The sequence below is a fragment of the Artemia franciscana genome, chromosome 11 (genome assembly GCF_032884065.1).
Source record: "Artemia franciscana chromosome 11, ASM3288406v1, whole genome shotgun sequence".
Classification (NCBI taxonomy): domain Eukaryota; kingdom Metazoa; phylum Arthropoda; class Branchiopoda; order Anostraca; family Artemiidae; genus Artemia; species Artemia franciscana.
Window position 1 is genome coordinate 43,862,290 of NC_088873.1, and position 21,183 is coordinate 43,883,472.

Sequence of the window (21,183 nt, forward strand, 5' to 3'; positions counted from 1 at the left end):
AGTTCTCTTTTAGGTAGTTACTCTGCTGAAGAAGGTGCTGGAAACCCTGCCGCCGATTTGATATTTCAGGGAGTGCTTTCTGATAAAGGTAGGGCATTATTCTGTCGGCTTTTGTCCCAGAAGGTTAAATAAACATTTGAATGACGAATTTGTTACCTTGAGCATTTTTTAACTGTAGAGTGGCAGATAACAACTATTTGAACGACGAATTTGTTACCTCGAATATTTTCTTTAACCACAGAGCAACGGAGAGTTTACCTGTAAAAGAAAAATTGGGGCTAAAAAATTCTCGTTCTTTTTAGTGGCTTAAATTTTCATACACAAGAATCAATCAACTTTGCTTTTTTTAAATTGGCTCAAAGCTTCGTGTGTTCGGTCTAAGATGAATATAACGCACTTCAGAACAACGTGTGTCAAAATGACGTGATTGGCCTATCAAAAATACGTCACAAAAATAAACCAATGGAATTCAAACACACTTTTTGGCATGGGAATATAAGATCACGAGAGTGATCCGTCTCTTTCTGTTTATTTAAACTTAGAAGAAAGGAAAGGGTTATATCACCGCGCCGATGTGAAAAGGTATGTCAGATACTTTCACAACTTTACAGAAGAGCGGAAGTAATCCGGGGCGCCAAATCAGAAAAAGTCAAGAGGGGAAAAACTTATTTTTTAGTAATCAAGGGAAGAGGGAGGAATTTTTTTAAACGATAATACGAAAAAAGGTTTTTTCAATGAAATGCCAAAAAAGGCATATCTCAAAATCTTGGGGAGGGCTGCAAAAAATATATGAGCCGATCTCTCTGCCCATCTTCAATTTCAATTAGTGCCCCGGGAAGAAATTTTTCTTGCGAACCATGTACTGTGTTTTTTCTAGGCCACAAATGAGGCAAAATATTTCAACAGTTTCAGGATGTTTCTGAGTAACATGGCTCCATTTAATAGATAGTGCTTAAAAATAACGTAGATTATTTAATCTAGAGTTTTTGGGACATTTTTAGTCTTATTCACAAACGATCTTCCCAGTGGTGGATTCAGGATTTTAACAAGGGGGAGGCACTGGAATAATTCTGATAACTTTTTTTTTACTCGACATATTCAAATAGATGAGAGAAAAACTATAAAAAATAAACTCCTACCAAGGCAGGGGGTTGCTCCCCCTCCAAAGAAAATGCCATTTCCCCTGCTTTCTACGCAGTAAATATGCTTGTGGAACAGCAAAAAGTTGACAAATTCCCAATCGAAGTATCTCTCTCTCTCTTCCCTGGTCGTTTTCAAAAAGCTTAAAATACTCAGGCTTTTGGGCAGTGGGGTCCAAGCGGGGTTGCCAAAGGAGTCCATTTAATCCAAGGAACCGGGCTGCCAACGTGCATACTTTTCGTGTGAAATGCACTCTTTGCTACCCCATAGGGGGTGCGGAAAAGGGGATGTGCGCAAATTAATTGACTTGCACTCTTTTTTCTTAACAAAAAACACTTTTTTCCTGCCTTGGTCTGCGCTCTTTTTAGACATCGGCAGTTTGCAACCCTGGCTCCAAGCCTACCCCCCTCGATAACCAAAAATTATTCTGAATTTCTTGAATCTTCCTAACAAATTATGAGACATTTTTTTTTATTTTCTTGGTGTTTCCCCTCCCCCTCCTGACTCATTTTATGTGTGCGTACCTGATTTTAAGACCAACGGCATTTCCTTTACATCATCTTGATTTGAATCTTATCATCTCTATTATCCCACTGGCTGACAAGCAATACTGTAAGTATTATGTTAGTATTATACAGGAAGTATAATACAGCAAGTTTTAAAATACAATAAGCTTGATGGGTAAATGTTGCAGTTACAACGTGAGTTAGCAGATACGTCCACAGGAATTATCGAGGGACCGCTCAATAATAAAGTGCTTTAATATGACAATTTAAATAAAAAGTCCCCAAAAACTCGGAAAAATTTTGAATTTTGGGCCAGGCTCCGAGTCCCCTCCCCCAGGCACGTTGCTGAAGTATAATTTTTATTGTGCTGTGTTGATATTTTGAATTGTGTTGATATTTTTATTGCTGTCAAGTCCAATATTTTCTTAGAGAATTAGCTCTGGATCTGTCAATCATCAATCGACAGATCCTAATTTAGATCCTAAAACACATCCCACAGATCTTAGTACAATTTATTAGCACAAGTCCATAGATTCAAGTCCATAAGAAAAGTATTTCCAATTTCTTGACAATATTTTATTTAAGAAAAAGATATATAAGTTAATTTTAAAGGTGAATTAAAATAAAAAGGGCTTGTTTAAGGAGGGCTCAAATAATATTTGAAAGCAACGTTGTTTCCGTGTCACGCGTCATTTTCACATTAATTTGACTCCTTGTTAAGATAATATCGGCTATTTCTGAAATCTATGGATAGTCATTTCAAAGAAAAATCCATCTTAAGCTTTAGATAAGCTTCTGAAATCAAATCCCCCTATTTCCATGATATTTGATCTTCTTATCTCTTGGAGAGGGTGGAAGTTCTAACACCATGGAAAACATTGTTCTAAGATTAATTGGCGGATGGTTTGTCAGTTAAGAACTCTTGGAAAAAAGAATGGGCAATTCCCTGGAATCATTTTCTTTTAATCCCTGGATCTTATAAAGGAAAACACAATATAGCACGAATTCTGAAAAGCTTGGCTGAATAGAAGATATTAATTCCTACTTTTTTTCCCCGCTCCAGAAGATGTTCATTTGTCCTAGCAAATGGCATTTCACAGGCAATTTACTTCCACCAAAAATATCAAAAGAGGTAGAAAATTCTGGAATATTTTCTGTAAGAATGACATTTGAACAAATTGCTTGCTTTTTCTATGGCGACACTTACGAACATCCAAGGACATATCCAGGGCCTTGGGCCTGCCCCACACCCCAGAATTCCTAAATTATCCCAAATGTCTTGGCACTTTTTATTCAAATTAGGAAATGATTATTTTACGTTTCTTATGTTTCTACAAAATAAATATATTTTTTGATTCTACAATTTATATTCATATACAAAAAATTATATTTCATGTTTCTATAAAGAAACATATTTTATTTTTCTACAATTGTATTTCTATACTAAAAATAATATTTCATGTTTCTATAAAAGAGGCATGTTTTATGTTCCTACAATTCATATTTCTATACTGAAAATAATATTTCATGTTTCAATAAAAGAAACATATTTTATGTTTCTACAGTTTATATTTCTATACTAAAAATAAATTTTTCATTTTTCTATAAAATAAAATTATTTCATGCTTCTGCAATTTATATTTCTATACTAACATAATATTTCATGTTTTTATAAAAGAAAGGATATTTTGTGTTCCTACAATTTGTATTTCTATACTAAAATTAATATTTCATGTTCCTATAAAAGAAACAAATTTATGTTTCTACAATTTATATTTCTAAGCTAAAATAACATTTCATATTTCTACAAAAGAAACATATTTTATGTTTCTGTAATTTGTATTTCTCCAAAAAAAATATCATATTTAGTTTCTTCTATTTTCGGTCCACCCGAAAAAGAACTGGATACACGCCTGCAAAAATCATTAAAATATTTAGAGATATTAGCATTTAACACACAGCTTGTCACACGACTTAATTTGGGGGTGGGGCAAAACCTTACAATTACTCGAATTCCTAGGCACTTCTAGTAAAATTATAAACACTTTTTTCACTGGACTCTCCGTAAAAATTCCTTTGTGTGTGTCTGAATCTGACTAAAAAAAAAGGCAGTTAGCCCCCCATCCCCCCGAAAATAATATCTGGTATATACCTGGATATATAACCTAGATAAGTGTTTTTCTTTTTTCTTTTTTTGTCCAATCTGGCAAAGATGGAAATATGTATCTTTTGCACTAGTTTCAGTTCATTTCGTTTTCAAAATAGGCTAAATTTTTCTTGTTGATAATAGAAAGTTTTTCAAACAGTTCGTGGTGACGAACTGTAGTAAGGAGTGACCCGGCTCAATAGTAACAGAAACTCTAAAAAACAGATTTTTTTTTATAACAATAGCTACATTAAAAGAATCGCATTTTCATGCTGATTTTAAATATATAAGTTAAGTTTAGACTTACCCATCAAAATTTACGAGCCTGAGAAAATGTGCCTTATTTTAGAAAAAAGGGAGAAACACCCCTTAAAAGTCACAGAATCTTAATGAAAATCACACCATCAGATTCAGTGTATCGCCCCATCCCACGCTCATGTTCTTCCCAAAGTCACCGGATCAAAATTCTGAGACAGCTATTTGAGAGAACCTTAGTGTAGAAATTTCAAGCTCCTATCTACAAAAATGTCGAATTTTGCATTTTTTTTTTTTGCCACAAGACAGATCACGGGTGCGTGTTTATTTGTTTGTATTTTTTGTTTTTTCCCCAGGGGTAATCGTATCGACCCAGTTGTCCTAGAATGTCGTAAGAGGGCTCATTCTGACGCAAATTAAAAGTTCTAGTACCCTTTTTAAGTGACCAAAAAGATTGGACCCCTCCCACACTCATCTTTTTCCCAAAGTCACCGGATCAGAATTCTGAGATAGCCATTTTATTCAACATAGTCGAAAAACATAATAACTATTTCTTTGGGGACGACTTACTCCCCCACAGTCCCCGTGGGAGGGGCTGCAAGTTACAAACTTTTACCAGTGTTTCCATATAGTAATGGTTATTGGGAAGCGTACATACGCTTTCAGGGGGATTTTTTCGGTGGGGGGAGGGGTTGAGGGGACGGGGTTACGCGGGGGAACTTTCCATGGATTAATTTATCAAGGGGGAAAAAAATTTCCATGAAGGAGGCGCAGGATTTTTTAGCATTTTTTAAAGAACAATGAAAAATAGAATATGAAAAAGTTTTTTCAACTGAAAGTAAGGAGCAGCATTAAAACTTAAAATGAACAGAAATTATTATGCATATGAGGAGTTCACCTCCTCCTAATACCTCGCTCTTTACGCTAAAGTAATTTTATTAATTTCAACTATTTATACTACGGCCTTTGTGATTCAGCGGTCATTCTTAAGGAATTGGGACAACATTTAAGCTTTAGTGTAAAGAGCGAGGTATTGACTAGGGGATGAACCCCCTCATATACGTAATAAAAACAAACGAATATAGAAGTTCGTTACGTAAATTAATTCGTAAGTTACGTATATTGTTACTAATAAAACCGTTCGTAAAAAATTAAAAGTTCTAGTTACCTTTTTAAATAGCACAAAAATTGGAGGGTAACTAGGCCTCCTCCCCCGCTCCTTTTTTCTCAAAATCGTCCGATCAAAACTATGAGGAACCATTTAGCCGAAAAAATAAATGAATATGCAAATTACGTTTTAATTATTCGTCTGCGGAGAGCCAAAATCAAAACATGCATTAATTCAAAAACAATCAGAATTTAAATAAAAAAAACAAGTTTTTTTACACTGTTCCCTCCTCAACGCCCCGCTCTTTATGCTATATTTTTTAACGGTTTTAAAAAGTAGAGTTGAGAGAAAGAGTCAAACTTTAGCGTAAAGAGCGGGGTGTTGAGGAGGGAACAGTCCCTTTCATATACGGAGTAATTTCTGCTCGTTTTAAGTTTTAATGTCGCTCCTTACTTTCAGTTAAAAAAACTAGTTTTTTTTTATTTAATATTTTTTAGTGATGAATGTCATAGATCACATGTTTCACATGAATTCTATTTCAGTGAATATACTTGAAAATATTTGTAGGCCTAAAATTATTTGAAATATTTTTTTGTGATTTGTTTGTCTGGTTTTTCAGATTAACGGTTTTGATGTTGTGTATACATTGGCGTCAATCCATGGAAATTTATGAGGGGGCAAAAATATGTTTTTTGGAAATTACTAGGGGGGGTAATTGTGTTGTTCTTATCAATTTTTTCAATAAAAAAGCCATTTTTAATGAAAATACCCAAAAACATTTTTTTTTAATTTCGAAAGAATGTCAATCACTATCCCCCTTATCCAATTGGTGCTACTGTATGGATGGTTACAAGCTGATACTTTTTTCGGATAAAATAAATTTGTATGTATTTTTAATAAATTTTTTAATGTAATAAATTTATGTAATAAATTATGTAATAATGTCACTTAATGTAATTAATGTAATAAATAATGTAAAACATTTTTTCAGAAAAAAAATCTACTTTATTTTATTGGTTTAGAAAATCTGGCACTATATTGCTTTATGGCACTATATCTAGTTGTGCATCTTCGGAGACAAAGTCTCATAGATTTTTTTTTCTGCTTTAGCCAACACACTTTTCCACTAATCCACTATATATTTGAATTTAAGAGGAGTATTTTTTTAAGAAAATTTTTTTTTAAGAAAAGTTTATCTCAAGAGCAGCCAATAATAGAATAGTGTCTTAAAATTTATACTTAATGCATTGTTTCCATTTCTTGTATTAATATTAACATTAAGCTAACTTGAGAGGGCGAAATCCAACTAATTAAAACCTTTAGTTAGATTTAACTTTACATTACATTTATACGAGTCGGATAAATATTTCAGGGGGGGGATAAAAGTGAGCTATAAATTCAGAATTTTTGCCAACCTTCAACTTCATTTTGTATTTTTCTTTCTGGTTCTTGCAATTGACTTTAACTCCATTTGCCTTCAGCCATCCCCATCCCCTTCTGCTTTCCATTTGCCTTCTGCATTTGTGCAATAACGACAAATTCTGAAAAATCCTCTACTTTCGAAAATCACAAGCATAGACCCAGATTTGATCATAAATCAAGACATAGGCTTGATCACAAATCTAGAATAAATAAAAAAGGAGTTTCAGAAATATTATCAATAAATAAAATTCAGTCAACATTTGGGAATGAAAAAAGGCTATTTTAGGACTCCTATATCTTAGCACCATACTAAGATTTAATTTTAAGTGTAGAAACCGAATGGAAATTATGGATTCTATAATCTAATAAACAAATATTTCAAAGATTTTACAAAGGACAACGCCTTAGAAAGTACGAAACTCATAAACTATAAATATATAAACAAGGTTTTGCCCTTTCTAGGTCTTGAGCCCCCCCCCCAAAAAAAAACCTTATCAGACTCATAAAAACGTAACAAAAATCCATATAAACCAATTCTTGATGAGTTTTTAACGTTTTTTTCATGTAAACCTCCCTCAGAAAATACCCTCCCCCGATCAAAATCCAGGATAAGGATTTTTAACAGTCCAACGGTCTGTTGAAACACGGTACCAAAAACAAATTTAAGATGGTGTAGCCTTACCTTTGAAAGTGTAGTGGTCTTTGTCAATGAACAGATTATTAGTATTTGAAATTTTACGGACGAAAAGCGGCGTCAAATTTAACTATTTTATTCAATATTCAGAGCGGTAACTGACGAAAACGTGACGCTGCATGGAAGCTTTTGGTTTGTAATTAAGAAAAGAACCAAAAGAAAAATCTTTAAAAATCTTTGTTTTTAGACATAAGTAGACCTAAGCAGGGCCGTGTCCGAGTTTTTTGTTTGGAGGGGACGAGGTAGGGAAAAAATTTCTGGGGATTCAGACCCTTCCCCTGAGTACGGCCTCAGACCTAAGACAGGTTCAGGGTACAAAAGGTGCTTTTATGTTGATGTTCTTGGTACTTTAAATAGCAAACTATTCCGCTGTAGCTTTTTATTGAATTTAGCCATCAATGAAAGCTAACAAGCAGACCTGTTGCATTAACTGATCAAATAAATTTTCCCTGAAAAGCCTTCTTATCCATCTGTTCCATAGCCTTAAGGCTAGGTGTCGTTTAAGAGAATTCATATGTAATCCAATATGAGGGTAAGATATGTTTTGATCAATAGAAAATCAGAAAAGATCCCAAGGCTAGTCAAAACTAAAAGTCTTTTCTCCTGAGAATTTGGAAATTGCCCATTTCAAATTTAAATCTGTCACGAAAACGGAGACCGGGTGTCTATTGAAAGGACAAAGACCTGTGGTCGTTATTTTCTATTTCTAACCACTTAATGAAATGCCATTCAGAACTTTTTTTTCGAAATAAGTATTAGATTGGTAAAAGAATTTTATACTTTTATGCAATCCAAATCCAAAAAAAGGCTCAAAATGATCTATAGTGAGTAAACTGCATATTATCTAGCCTGTCATATTTTATTTGACGTATTTGTTTATTATAAGGAAACTATTTGTAAACGTCTATGGAATAAGATCTTCCTTGGGGTTAGCTTTTTAAATATCATCAGCTATGTAGATATTCTTTTCTCAACAGTTTGTTTTTGAAAAACTACTTATTAATATCAGTGCAATAGAATATGATTTTCCTCTTTAGTGATTAAATAAAAAAAAAGTATTTTGTCTGAAAGCAAGGAAAAAAAGGGTAAAGAATACAGCATTAGATCTTACAGTCCCTACCGGCGGTGTTGATCTCCGTTTCTTGGCTCTTCAGCCAGGAATGCAATGGGGGGTTGGGGGCCATCCATCCTGTGCTTTCGTACACCCTTCCTGTTTACCTTCCCCAGATTTCTCTAGGTACCCATTTAGAGTTGGGTCGACTCTGGCTGAGCTTACAGAGCCACGTCACTGATCCCCGTCCCAAACTAAATAATTGGGTAGACTAGGATTGGGTAAAATAAGGATCCTGAATCCAGCGCACCAATCCACTCAACCAGGACGGCACTGAAAGTAAAGAGCAACATTGAAACTCAAACCGAATATAAATTATTCTATAGGTAGGGGTTGCCACCTCTTCAATACTTCGCTTTTTACAATAAGCTTTTAGCACTTTTAAAAAAGTTTCCTACTCTAATTAAATAAGTATTTCAGGACTCGTTCTTAAAAATTGGAACAAACAATCAAACAAATTTGTTAGTGATTTTTCACCGGCGTTTCTTTTCTTTATTGGGAAAAAAACCGGCTTTTCTTTATTAGCAAAATATGTATGACTACACCTGGAGTTCCTTTTCATTAAAATCTGAATTTTGGTTTTAACCCTTGACACTACTAGATTAAAACGGACAAAAATTATTACTTCACAGCCTGTCTAATATATATCAATAAAAATAGTACAAATAAACCAGCTAATCGTGGTTTCTCGTGCTTTTAGGATTGTAGAAAACTACTGCTTTACTGAAAACACAAAAATCAAGTATAAAAACAGGAATATTGATTTGGGAGTCAAAAGTCAGTATGTGGCATGACAACAATAAACGAATCTATAAAGCTTTTTATAGTCTCACACCAGTTGTGACATTTTAGTATACACCTAAAACTATTTTAATAACATAGGTGTAAAATTAAATATTTTTTCAATAGCCGCGAAGTGATTGAACAGCATACAGAAATATTGGATTGATTTATCACATTGCTGTCTGGTCTCACCAGCTATAATACCAGTTTATTAACCCTTTATATAGATCATTTTGATGAACTTTGTCTTAAGGAGCACAGGAAAAGCGATGGGAAACCACGGAATCAAATGGGGAGGAAAATTATCCTGGACTTAGATTATGCTGATGGCTTAAGCATCCTTGATGAAAGTGAGAGCAAAATGAATGAACTTTTAGAGGTTTTGCGAGTTCAATGTAATAGAATAGGTTTGAGAATTAATGTTAAGAAGTCCCTAAAACTAGAAATAAGTGAAGATGAAAAGGTGGTATTTTAGTACGAACTTTTTTTAAAACAAAAGGTGAATAACAAGGACTAAAAATTAATTTGTTTAACATCTATTTGGCATTGTTAAGTTATTTTAACTTTAAATGTTTTTTTTGGTCCTTCCTTGTTAGCCAGTAGCCTACACATTCGAGAATTTGGATCTCTAAGATCATAAAATAACCACTTTATAGCTGTATGTATACGGAAACAATTAACTTAGGCTGTGTTGAAATCTACGTTGTAGGTATTTTTTTTATTATTAAATTCTTAATATATAGAAATGGTATTTTGGTTGGGTTAGGTTATGTTAGGTATTAAATATAATGCATTCCGGGCGGCCCCTTCCATAATTCTTTGTTGTAGTTTTCATAATTTTTCTACTAAACTATTATATTTTTAGCGTATTCTGGTATATTTAATTATGATTAAAATAACTTGAATTCTCGAGTGTGTACCTGCTAAAAAGGAATACCATTTTTTTACCAACTAACTCGTACACTAAGCTTATTTTACATAAATCTAAAGCTCACATATCATATAAAATTCCCAACAAAAAGATTTTCATCCCCAACCTTTTCTATTGTGACAATGCAATGAAAAGATCAATAAATTGCTAATACACCAACAAATATTCTACACAATGTACAGCTATTTTGACATACAATTGTATGCGATTTGAAAACGTCAATTGATATGACATATAAAACTGACATCGCTCAAACAATCCAAGAGTGTATCGTCTTTTCAAATCCGGCATTGTCAACTGCGGTCGAACAATGTCATACTTAATGTCCATTCACGCATGCGTTGGAATTTTATCTCTTTCGATTGATACCCTGCCTTCAGGATTAAATAATCATGTTATGACGTCCTTTTGTGTTTTGAGTAGTTGGTAATTTATTTTACCGTCAATAAGTGTTTTTCAATCACGTCAAATTCTTGAATCGGTTCGATTAAAATTCAGAACTGATAAAAGATGTTTTCGTTGCTCTCCGTTTTCTAAGAGCTATTGTTGTCTTTTTTTTTGTTTTCTGGTTCTGTTTCCCACAAAACGAGAGGCAAAATTTCACGAACATGCAGGGGGCCGGGGATTATTTTAGAATTTGTTTGCGAAGATACGAAAAAGATACATTTGAAAACAAATCTAGGTTTAATTTAATCGTCTGACTAACCGTAATTGTGTCTCCTTTGCTTAATAACCTGCCTTGATTATTTAATAATCATGCTACGACTTCCCTTTGTGTTTTGATCATTTATTTTGTTGTTAATGAAACTTTTTCGGCATGACAAATTTTTGAACGAGTTAAATGAAAAATTTCAGAATTATAGAAAAAAGTATATTTTCGCTGCTTTTCTTTTTTTCTAGAGTTTCTGTTGTGTTTTGTCTTCTTGATTCTGTATTCCAAAAACTGTCCATTTTTGTCTATTACCACATTTTTGGGAAGAGCTTATTTTTCCATTCTAATTAGAGGTTTTTTTTAATATCCTTGTAAATAGACTATTTTTGTGGTCTTAGTTATAGACAGAGGCATCAATTGCAGGGTGAGGAAGGGGTAACTGTCCCTTCCTAGATTTAAAAAAATAGCCTTTATAGTACTTTCATAAAAAAAGCTTTAGATTTTTAAAAATATTTGTTTGCATCTTTATTTAAAAAGTAAAAAAAAATATATGTATACATATATATATATATATATATATATATATATATATATATATATATTGCATATATATAAATTTAATTCGTATTGCAAACATGAAATGATTATCAAGTTTACAGTACCTACACCCTAAAAATTGGTTCAATCTTACCGAAGATAATTCGATCAAATAAAGAATATGTGAAAACCAGGAAACAATTGTTTCAATCGCGTGTTTCAATCCCGATGACGTATTTTGTCCCTTGACAAATATAAAATCCATTAAAAATGGTTTTTGTAGAAACTAATTTAAAAGCCTCATTTAGGACGGTCGATTCTTTTCAAGCTTATGTACTGTGGTAATATATAAATTACACACCAACTAATAAGAGGATATTGTGTGGATCTTTCTGTCATTGAGGGGGGGGGCTGATGCCCCAAAGAACAATTTTGTTTCTACTACTTTTCAGTTTTTGCTTCAGATCCTTAAACTTAATTCCAAAGATGGGAGAACAACTTTGGCTACTCTAATATATTTTCATTTGCACCAATATATTTATAATACAATAACTGTAGGAATGGGTGCTGGGGGAGGGAAATGATCCTTCCTTATTTCAGTAAAAATTATGAGTGCAAAATGGAGCATTAGAATCAAATGCTTAGCAGCAAAGGAATTGGGGAGATTACCATAGGGCCACATCTTTTAGCCTAGATAGGGCCAGTGTCGTCGAATGAAAATTTGGGATAGCTGTTCTGTAAAAGGTATCAAATAGCCTCATTGAAGCCTGCCTATGTAAGTGTGTGCTTCCAAACAGTGCAAATACTTGTGTTTTAATAACATCTTAAAATGTTGTCAGAATTTTATACTATTCTATCTCATCCTGCAAGATAAAGATGAAAGTTCTACCCTTGATGATAAAGAGTAGTACGAAATTAAAACAGATGAAAAAACACAAACATGAGAGGAGACATGTTTGAATGTGTAGTAATTTTAGAAAAGTGAAATTTAACCATAACCGTCCCTACTCATTTTTTAGGATGATGCACGTATGCGTTTCTATACCGTAACCACACTTTTTACCCTCCCACCCCCACCCTCTACACAATATGTGTAATACTTTATAATTCTATAGCTTTGCTTCTTTATTTGTTAATTTGTAACAGCTAGAATTCTTTCCTTTTTTAGGCCCCAAAAACTTTATTTAGACACTAAATTCTTTGCGACAAAAAACACTTTTCCCTCCTTCCATTAGTTTTAGAAAAAATTGGAATGTAAATCTAATCAAATGTATATGAAAAGAACTCATTTTATTTTGTTACTGTTGAGATATTATGTTCATTGTCTTAAATTTGACAGGTTCAATATGGAACACGTGCGAAGATAATTCACGATAGAATTTTTCTTTTTTCCAGGGAATTTGGCTGGGACAAGCGTATCGGGAAGTGTTTCTCAAGATGAATCGGAGTCCGAGCAAGAACATGAAGACCACCAGGACTCAACTAATAATAATCAAAGACGGAAAAGGGAGAGACACACGAGTACTGAAAGCTTGGATGAAGATAATCAGATCCCTGAATCGATGTCTGAAGCTTTAAGGATGGCTAATCCTTTTTTGAATGGTAACGCCCTTGAAGCAGCATATTCACCTTTTTTACCACCTGCCACAAATTTAATAAATATTAACAACGCTCTTGACGCGTTGCAGAATACCAGAATGGCGATTGCACAGTTTGCAGCCTCTGCCTTCACAAATAATCCTCAAAATCCCAATTCAATTCAGGAGCTTGCTTCACTCCAATCCACATTGTATGGACTTCACCAACAACAGTTTCTTCAGATGCAATTGATACATCAGTTACAACAGCAAGTACAGATAACTCAAAAAGGGCCAATTCCTCCTCAAAAGATGGAAAAGGTAGAGGATATAGATAAAAACGAAAAGCTGGAAGAAGACAAAGAATCACAAAAGTTACCTGAAGCATTAAACGTACAAACAGGGGAAAATGACATCCATTATGATAATTTACCATCACTAGCCGATTCAATCCTCCAGACTTCGGAGCCCCTCCCTGCACCAGATGCCCCCAGCACTCTAGAAATGCTGCAACGTTCCACCCAACAAGTTCTAAATAATGCATCTCAGGGTTTATTGTCATCGAATTTAGCAGATGAACTAGGTTTCCGTGCTGCTTCTGCTAATAGCTCAGATGGAAAAAATTCAAAAGATGGTATGTTTAAACACCGCTGTCGGTACTGTGGCAAAGTTTTCAGTAGTGATTCTGCATTACAAATTCATATTAGATCACATACAGGGGAGCGACCTTTTAAGTGCAATATATGTGGTAACAGATTTACAACAAAAGGTAACTTGAAAGTGCATTTCCAAAGACACGCAGCCCGGTTTCCTCACATAAAAATGAATCCTCACCCAGTTCCAGAGCACTTGGATAGATTTCACCCTCCTCTTCTGTCTCAGCTAGAAATAGAGGAATCTCCCCAAAACGAGGCTAAGTCTCCTGGGTCAAACAGTTCCTTAACAAACGTCCCATTAGCGGTCTCTGGTCAAAGTTTCCCTCGCCCACCCATGGGGGTTATTTCCAATTTTCCATCGCCTTTGTATCGATCCTTTAATCCAGATTTGATACGTGCTAGACAGCCATTCATGTTTAATTCTGAGAGTTTGCTGGACAAAGAAGAAGTGGTACATCGACAAAAAAAAGACCAAGAAATGCCGCAAAATTTAATCAAAGAATATAAATCTGACACCCCTGTTCAAGGAGAACCGAACGAAGCCACCAAACTATTAGATAAGATCGGAGAAAAGCAAGAAAATGAAGATAAAAAAAGTCAAGAAGAAAATCTATTAGAAAACCAAAATCAATTATATGATGAATGTAGTTTGGGCAGTAAATACAGCTCCGATGAAGAAATGAATCAGGAAATAGATGAAGAAGAAGAACAAAGCTGCGACGAAACACCAGAAAATCTAAGTTTAAAGCCATTGCAATTGCAACCGCATCAGATTTTACCCCCATTTCCACACCCACATATGCGCTTCCCCCTTAGCATTCCAGGCAATCCATTAATTCCGTTTAGAGAAGGCCCTCCTGTTTTGCATCATGGCCAAGGGTCTATTCTACTCCCCTCAGATGTCGATCCTGCTAAAGACCCAGCGATTTATACTAACTTGTTGCCTAGACCTGGCTCAAACGACAATGCATGGGAGACATTAATAGAGGTTACGAAAGCCTCTGAAACTACTAAGCTACAACAGTTAGTAGATAGCATTGAAAATAAAATGAGTGACCCAAACCAATGCGTCATTTGTCATAGAGTGCTTAGTTGTAAGAGTGCGTTGCAAATGCATTATAGAACTCATACAGGTGAAAGGCCCTTTAAATGCAAGATTTGCGGTAGAGCGTTCACAACAAAAGGGAATCTTAAGACTCACATGGGGGTGCATAGAGCTAAGCCCCCGTCTAGATTATTACATATATGTCCAGTGTGTCATAGAAAATTTACGAATGGGATAGTTCTTCAACAACATATAAGACTTCATACAGGTGAGCCGACAGATCTCACGCATGAGCAAATACAAGCGGCAGAGGTTAGAGATTTTCCAGTATTTCCTTTTATGGGTGCATATCCAAATCCCTTTTTTACAATGCCGCATTTTGGTCTTAGAATACCTAATGAAGAGAATGATAAGTCTTTCAACAATATCAAAAGCGAAGTAAGAAGTGGGTCCCCTTTTGATTCCATACCCTCCGAGCCTCCGGCATCCAGTCCTGCGGGCTCAGAACGACGAAATGATACAGATGAAAAGAAAGCAGCTAGTGAATCTGAGAGTGATCAAAGTGATGAATATAGAACAAAATCTAGTCAAGGCTCATTTGCACCGCTTGACCTCACTTCAGTTTCTAATGTTGCGACAGGACTGGATCAAAAGTCTCCTGTATCGTCGCCACTTGCATCGTTGACGAGTACATCACTACCTACGACTTTCAATCCCTTAAATTTACCAGTAGCACCAGGTAAGAGGTAATTTAATATACTAAAATTTCTGAAATTAAAAGTATTATAATAAGAATAACAAGAATATTAAAGCATTGGAAAGGAATATGTGCTGCTTAGTTGCCCATAGTCCCCCTCTTTTGTCTGATTGTAAAGCTAGTAGAAAAGTATCAATCAAAGATATGCTTCATACAATAATTATATGAATCCTCAAAGCTTGACGTATATATCCAAATGAGAAAACGATGCTTTATACAATTAAATAAAAAAAACTAGTTTTTTTAACTGAAAGTAAGGAGCGACATTAAAACTTAAAACGAACAGAAATTACTCCGTATATGAAATGGGTTGTCCCCTCCGCAGTCCCTCGCTCTTTACGCTAAAGTTTGACTCTTTGAGACAATTCTACTTTTTAAAACAATTAAAAACTTTAGCGTAAAGAGCGTGGGACTGCGGAGGGGACAACCCATTTCATATACGGAGTAATTTCTGTTCGTTTTAAGTTTTAATGTCGCTCCTTACTTTCAGTTAAAAAAACTAGTTTTTTTTATTTAATTTCTGAACGTTTTTGAATTAATGCATGTTTGATTTTGGCTCTCCGCACATAAATTATTGAAATGAAATTAGTATATTAATTTTTTTTTGGCTAAATGGCTTTCTCTTAGTTTTGATCAGACGATTTTGAGAAATAAGGGGTGGGGAAGGAGGCCTAGCTGCCCTCCAATTTTTCGGTTACTTAAAAAGGCTACTAGAACTTTTAATATTCAACGAACGTTTTTATTAGTAAAAAATATACGTAACTTAAAAATTAACTTACGTAACAAACTTTTATATTCTTATATTTTTATTATGTGTACGAGGGGGTTTGTACCCTCGTTAATACCTCGCTCTTTACACTAAATCGTAAGTTTTGTCCCAATTCTTTAAGAATGACCCCTGAATCAAAAAGGCCGTAGAATAAATAGTTGAAATCACTAAAAATATTTTAGCATCAAGAGCGAGGTATCTATCTCCTCCTAAATACCTCGCTCTTTATGCTAAAGTATTTTTAGAACCCCTCATATGCGTAATAATCTCTGTTCGTTTTAAATTTCAATGCTATTCCTTACTTTCATTTGAAAAAACGTTTTCATGTTTATTTTTTCATTGTTTTTTTTTATAGTAATGCTAGAAAATCCTGCGCCCTTTTCATTGAATTTTTCTTCCCCCGTGACATATTCCTCAAAGGAAAGATCCTCCCACAAAGCCCTCTCCCATCAACCCCACCCCCCAAACCAAAAAATCCCCATGAAAACGTCTGTACACTTCCCAATAACCATTACTATATGTAAACACTGGTCAAAGTTTGTAACTTGCAGCCCCTCCCTCAGGGATTGTGGGGGAGTAAGTCATTCCCAAAGACATAGTTATTATGGTTTTCGACTATGTTGAACAAAATGGCTATCTTAAAATTTTAATCTGTTGACTTTTGGAAAAAAATGAGCATGGGAGGGGGCCTATTTGCCCTCCAATTTTTTGGTCACTTAAAAAGGGCACTAGAACTTTTCATTTCCGTTAGAATGAGCCCTCTCGCGACATCCTAGGACCACTTGGTCGATAAGATGACCCCTGGGAAAAAAAAACAAAAACAAACAAATAAATAAACACGCACCCGTGATTTGTCTTCTGGCAAAAAATACAAAATTCCACATTTTTTAGATAGGAGCTTGAAATTTTTGCTATAGAGTTCTCTGATATACCGAATGCGATAGTGTGATTTTCGTTAAGATTCTGTGACTTTTAATGGATGTTTCCCCCTTTTTTCCAAAATAGGGCAAATTTTCTCAGGCTCGTAACTTTTGATGACAAAGACTAAATTAATTGAAACTTAATATTTAGAATCAGCGTAAAAATTCGAATCTTTTGATGTATCTTTTAGCATCAAAATTCCGTTTTTTAGAGTTTCGTTTACTATTGAGCCGGGTCGCCCCTTACTACAGTTCCTTACCACGAAGTGTTTGAAAAGGAAATAATTCGGTATTTCGGGGCTTCTGACATTATTACTCCTTTGCGGAAGTTAGGCTCAAAATTGAAAAAGGATTATATTTTTTCTCTGGGCCCCTTCCACCTCTTAGTTCGTTTATTTTCCCGTTAGTTTTCACCTGTTTTCGCTTTATAGTTGTGTTATCTCTTAGCAGTTCTTTCGTTAGTTGAGTTATGGTTGTGGTATACATGTTTTATCGCTCGTATAGTTGTGTTATTTTCAAATTATACTCCATAATAGAGAGGCTTCGAACACCCAGCATTGAATATTAAGCTCTTAATTTGACATTTTTTTCTAACGTGACCAGATTCGTCCTGCGCCCTTTTCATTGAATTTTTTCCCCCATGGCATATTTCTCCAAGGAAAGATCCTCCCACATAGCCCCCTCCCTCAACCCTACCCCCAAAACCAAAAAAATCCCCCTGAAAACTTCTGTACACTTTCCAATAACCATTATTATATGTAAACACTGGTTGAAGTTTGTAACTTGCAACCCCTCCCCCAGGGGCTGTGGGGGAGCAAGTCATCCCCAAAAACATAGTTATTATGATTTTCGACTATGCTAAGCAAAATGGCTATCTCAAAATTTTGATCCGTTGACTTTGGGAAAAAAATGAGCGTGGGAGGGGGCCTAGATGCCCTCCAATTTTTTTGGTCACTTAAAAAGGGCACTAGAACTTTTCATTTCCGTTAGAATGAGCCCTCTTGCGACATTCTAGGACCACTTGGTCGATACGATGACCCCTGGGAAAAAAAAAAAAACAAAACAAACAAATAAACACGCACCCGTGATTTGTCTTCGGGCAAAAAATGCAAAATTCCACATTTTTGTAGATAGGAGCTTGAAACTTCTACAGTAGGGTTCTCTGATACGTTGAATCTGATGGTGTCATTTTCGTTAAGATCCTACGACTTTTAGGGGGTGTTTCCCTCTATTTTCCTAAATAAGGCAAATTTTCTCAGGCTCGTAACTTCTGACGGCTAAGACTAAACTTGATGAAACTTATATATTTAAAATCAGCATTAAAATGCGATTCTTTTGATGTAGCTATTGATATCAAAATTCAATTTTTTAGAGTTTTGGTTACTATTGAGCCGGATCGCTCCTTACTACAGTTCGTTACCACGAACTGTTTGATAATTTTTTTTTCAGGGAATAAAAAACATGGCTTTTAAAGTATTTTAATGACTTGGAACCTCTGTACCAGGGGCGTAATTTGCTATGGGGCAGTACACCTCCCAGATCTCGGTTTGACCCCCCCCCCCAGAACCTAGTTTGCCCCCTCCCCTTCAGATGATCTAGTATCTTCAAAATTCTTGTGAAAACTAAGATAAGCCTGCATAATTCAAGCATCCACTGAAATAGAAAATTTTTCTTTAGTACAACTTTATCTTTGTGGTACTGTATTTTAAGTTTCCCCGGTCAATTTCACTTGATTTAGGAAAATTAGCCCCAACTTCTTCCCCCCCCCCGTATTTTGACGAAATTATGCCGCTGCTCTGTACGAGGGCTCCCTCATTAATGATACAATTTTCATCAAGATTCTTCCCCGTCTTGTGTGTGATTTTCCCCTTTATCTAGATTCTGAGGAAATTTATCAGGCTCATAAATTCCAATGACTATTTTTTGTATTTGTGAAATTTTTGTAAATCGCCTTAAAAAGTAGATTCTTTTGATGTATCTCTTGTTGTCAAAACCTTTTTTTAGAGTTTCGGCTAGTATCGACATGGTTTGCTTCTTGCTTACGGTTCGTTACGGCAAACTGCTCGATTAGACATCTTTACGTTTTAGAATTTGTTTAGCCGTGGTAACAATTTACATAGTCGTAAGGACAGTAAATAAAAAATTAGAATTTCATGTTCAAACGTTCTTAGAAAAAACTTCCACATTAACTTGTTAAATAATTCCCCGCTAAACGCCTCAAAATAAAGAGAAATCAAACAAATAATTGCCTAGGGATTGAACGCTATCTGTCGTATAGTGAATTGAAGTTTTGTCCCCAGCTATACCCTTGAAACTGTCTACTGTTCTTCCAACACGGTATTAAATAATGCAACCAGAATTATATTTCAAACTGGACGGGGGGGGGGTGAACTGTAAAATTGTCTTTCTTAACCATTATAAATTGATAAAGAGAATATGCTTCATGCTCTTCTCGCTTTTAAAAGGTGTCTGAATCCTCAGCTTTTGGCTACGGCACTGTCTGACTCTTGTACCTCATGACTGTCAACCTCTTCCAGCCACGGCTCTTTAAAGGTACATCAGTTGATCTATCAGGATACAAGGGAAATATTTATTACGAGTGGATTTCTTAAAAAAAAAAAAAAAAAAAAAAAAAAAAAAAAAAAAAAAAAAATCAGCTTCATTTGGCCTGAATTCGATTTCTATTCGGTTATATTCACCGCTGCAATCATGATGGTGTCAATGATTTTGCATCACTAATAAGTTATCTCAGTTTGTCCCAACTACTAACATATATATTAAAAATTTAATTAGATTGTAGTATTTTGGCGCGATCAGCCACCTACGCAGGAATTTTTTTTCGGGGGGGGGCAAAACCTTCGAAACAGCAGATAAAGTAGCATTTTTTTTATTTAATAATGGAAAAATCACGTATATCGGAAAATACAGATTAACTTTAATCTGTAGTATTGTAGCGGATGGGGGAAGAAGACTGAGGCCTCAAAAGTACGTTTTAGGCTCAAGTTATGTTCAGGGCGATTTAGAACCAGTGATTAATCTATTATATCCCACTGAAAGGGAAGTTTTAGGGTTAACAGTGCAATATGGGTGCTTTGGGGGTATTTCTTCTATTGCAAAAACGTAGATTTTAATGAAAACTGATAGTTTCCAAAATTGATCAATTAAAACCTGTACTTTATCCTGAAAAGGGGGGATAAATGCCCTAATATCAAAAATAATTCTATTTTGCAGTAGAAAGCAAACTCTCCTTACAAAAAAATATCAGTACAATTGCTAATTACTTCAAAGAGGGTAATAAGTTAGACAGAAAATGGGTTAATTATTGGGCAGTGACTTGACCGGATAATTGCATGCTGTAAAATCCTCCAAAAAAGGCTTCACGCATGTATCTAGATTCTTAATAAATGTCCTAATTTTGCCAGAAATCCCAAGAAAGCATGGGGAAATTAAACATTTCACAAAATTTCGGGGGGGGGGGCGAAGGCCCCCCTTGCGTACGTGCCAGGGCAAGATTAATATTTCCTTACTGTTTAAATGGGTATTGTTCGGTACAAGTTCATGTAACAACATTTAAATTAAAAATAAAATTAGAGGATCTATTATTTTTACTCTCAAAGGGGTCTTTAACCCCAGTCATTCCGCTGACTTTGCCAGAGCACTTCTGCTCTTTGGGTATACATGAGTTGGTCTATTATGATGCCCCTTGTAAAATATACCAATCATTAATTACATTTAAATCCATAACAGTAGACATCTGGATGGAAATAATAAGATCATATCATCTATCAATTTAATCCGCATCTAACAAACGTATAAAGACATACCAGGAGTTGAACACGGAAATGCTAATGAAACACTTCTAAGGCTTCTGAAAGCAAATATTTTGCTATGTCAAAATTATATTTAATTGCGTTGATAAATTAGGGCTATTTATCTGTTTAAAATGGTCTAAGAGTCATAATTTAAGACTAGAAAAAAAAACATATGGTTTTGTATACGTAAGACTTATTCAATTTGGGCATCATTAAAAGGACTCGTAAAAAAAAGAAAGGGGTTTTCAAATTAAGGAGTTGTTTCATTTGCAACATCGATTACCTTTGAGGAGTTTGTTCCATATTTATATATGGAATTATATTTAGGATTACTTGAACAAAAGTCTTATTATACAAACACT

At 34.8% G+C, this 21,183-nt stretch overlaps 1 protein-coding gene across 1 annotated transcript in view; it reads left to right on the forward strand.

Moving 5' to 3' along the window:
- The window catches only part of LOC136033265 (homeotic protein spalt-major-like), a 77,225-nt gene that overhangs the window by 42,610 nt on the left and 13,432 nt on the right, over nucleotides 1–21,183 (forward strand). Inside the window, exons 2-3 of the mRNA XM_065714020.1 lie at nucleotides 14–88; nucleotides 12,681–15,302. Coding sequence (XP_065570092.1) covers nucleotides 14–88; nucleotides 12,681–15,302 — 2,697 coding nt within the window. The remainder of the gene's footprint in view (nucleotides 1–13; nucleotides 89–12,680; nucleotides 15,303–21,183) is intronic.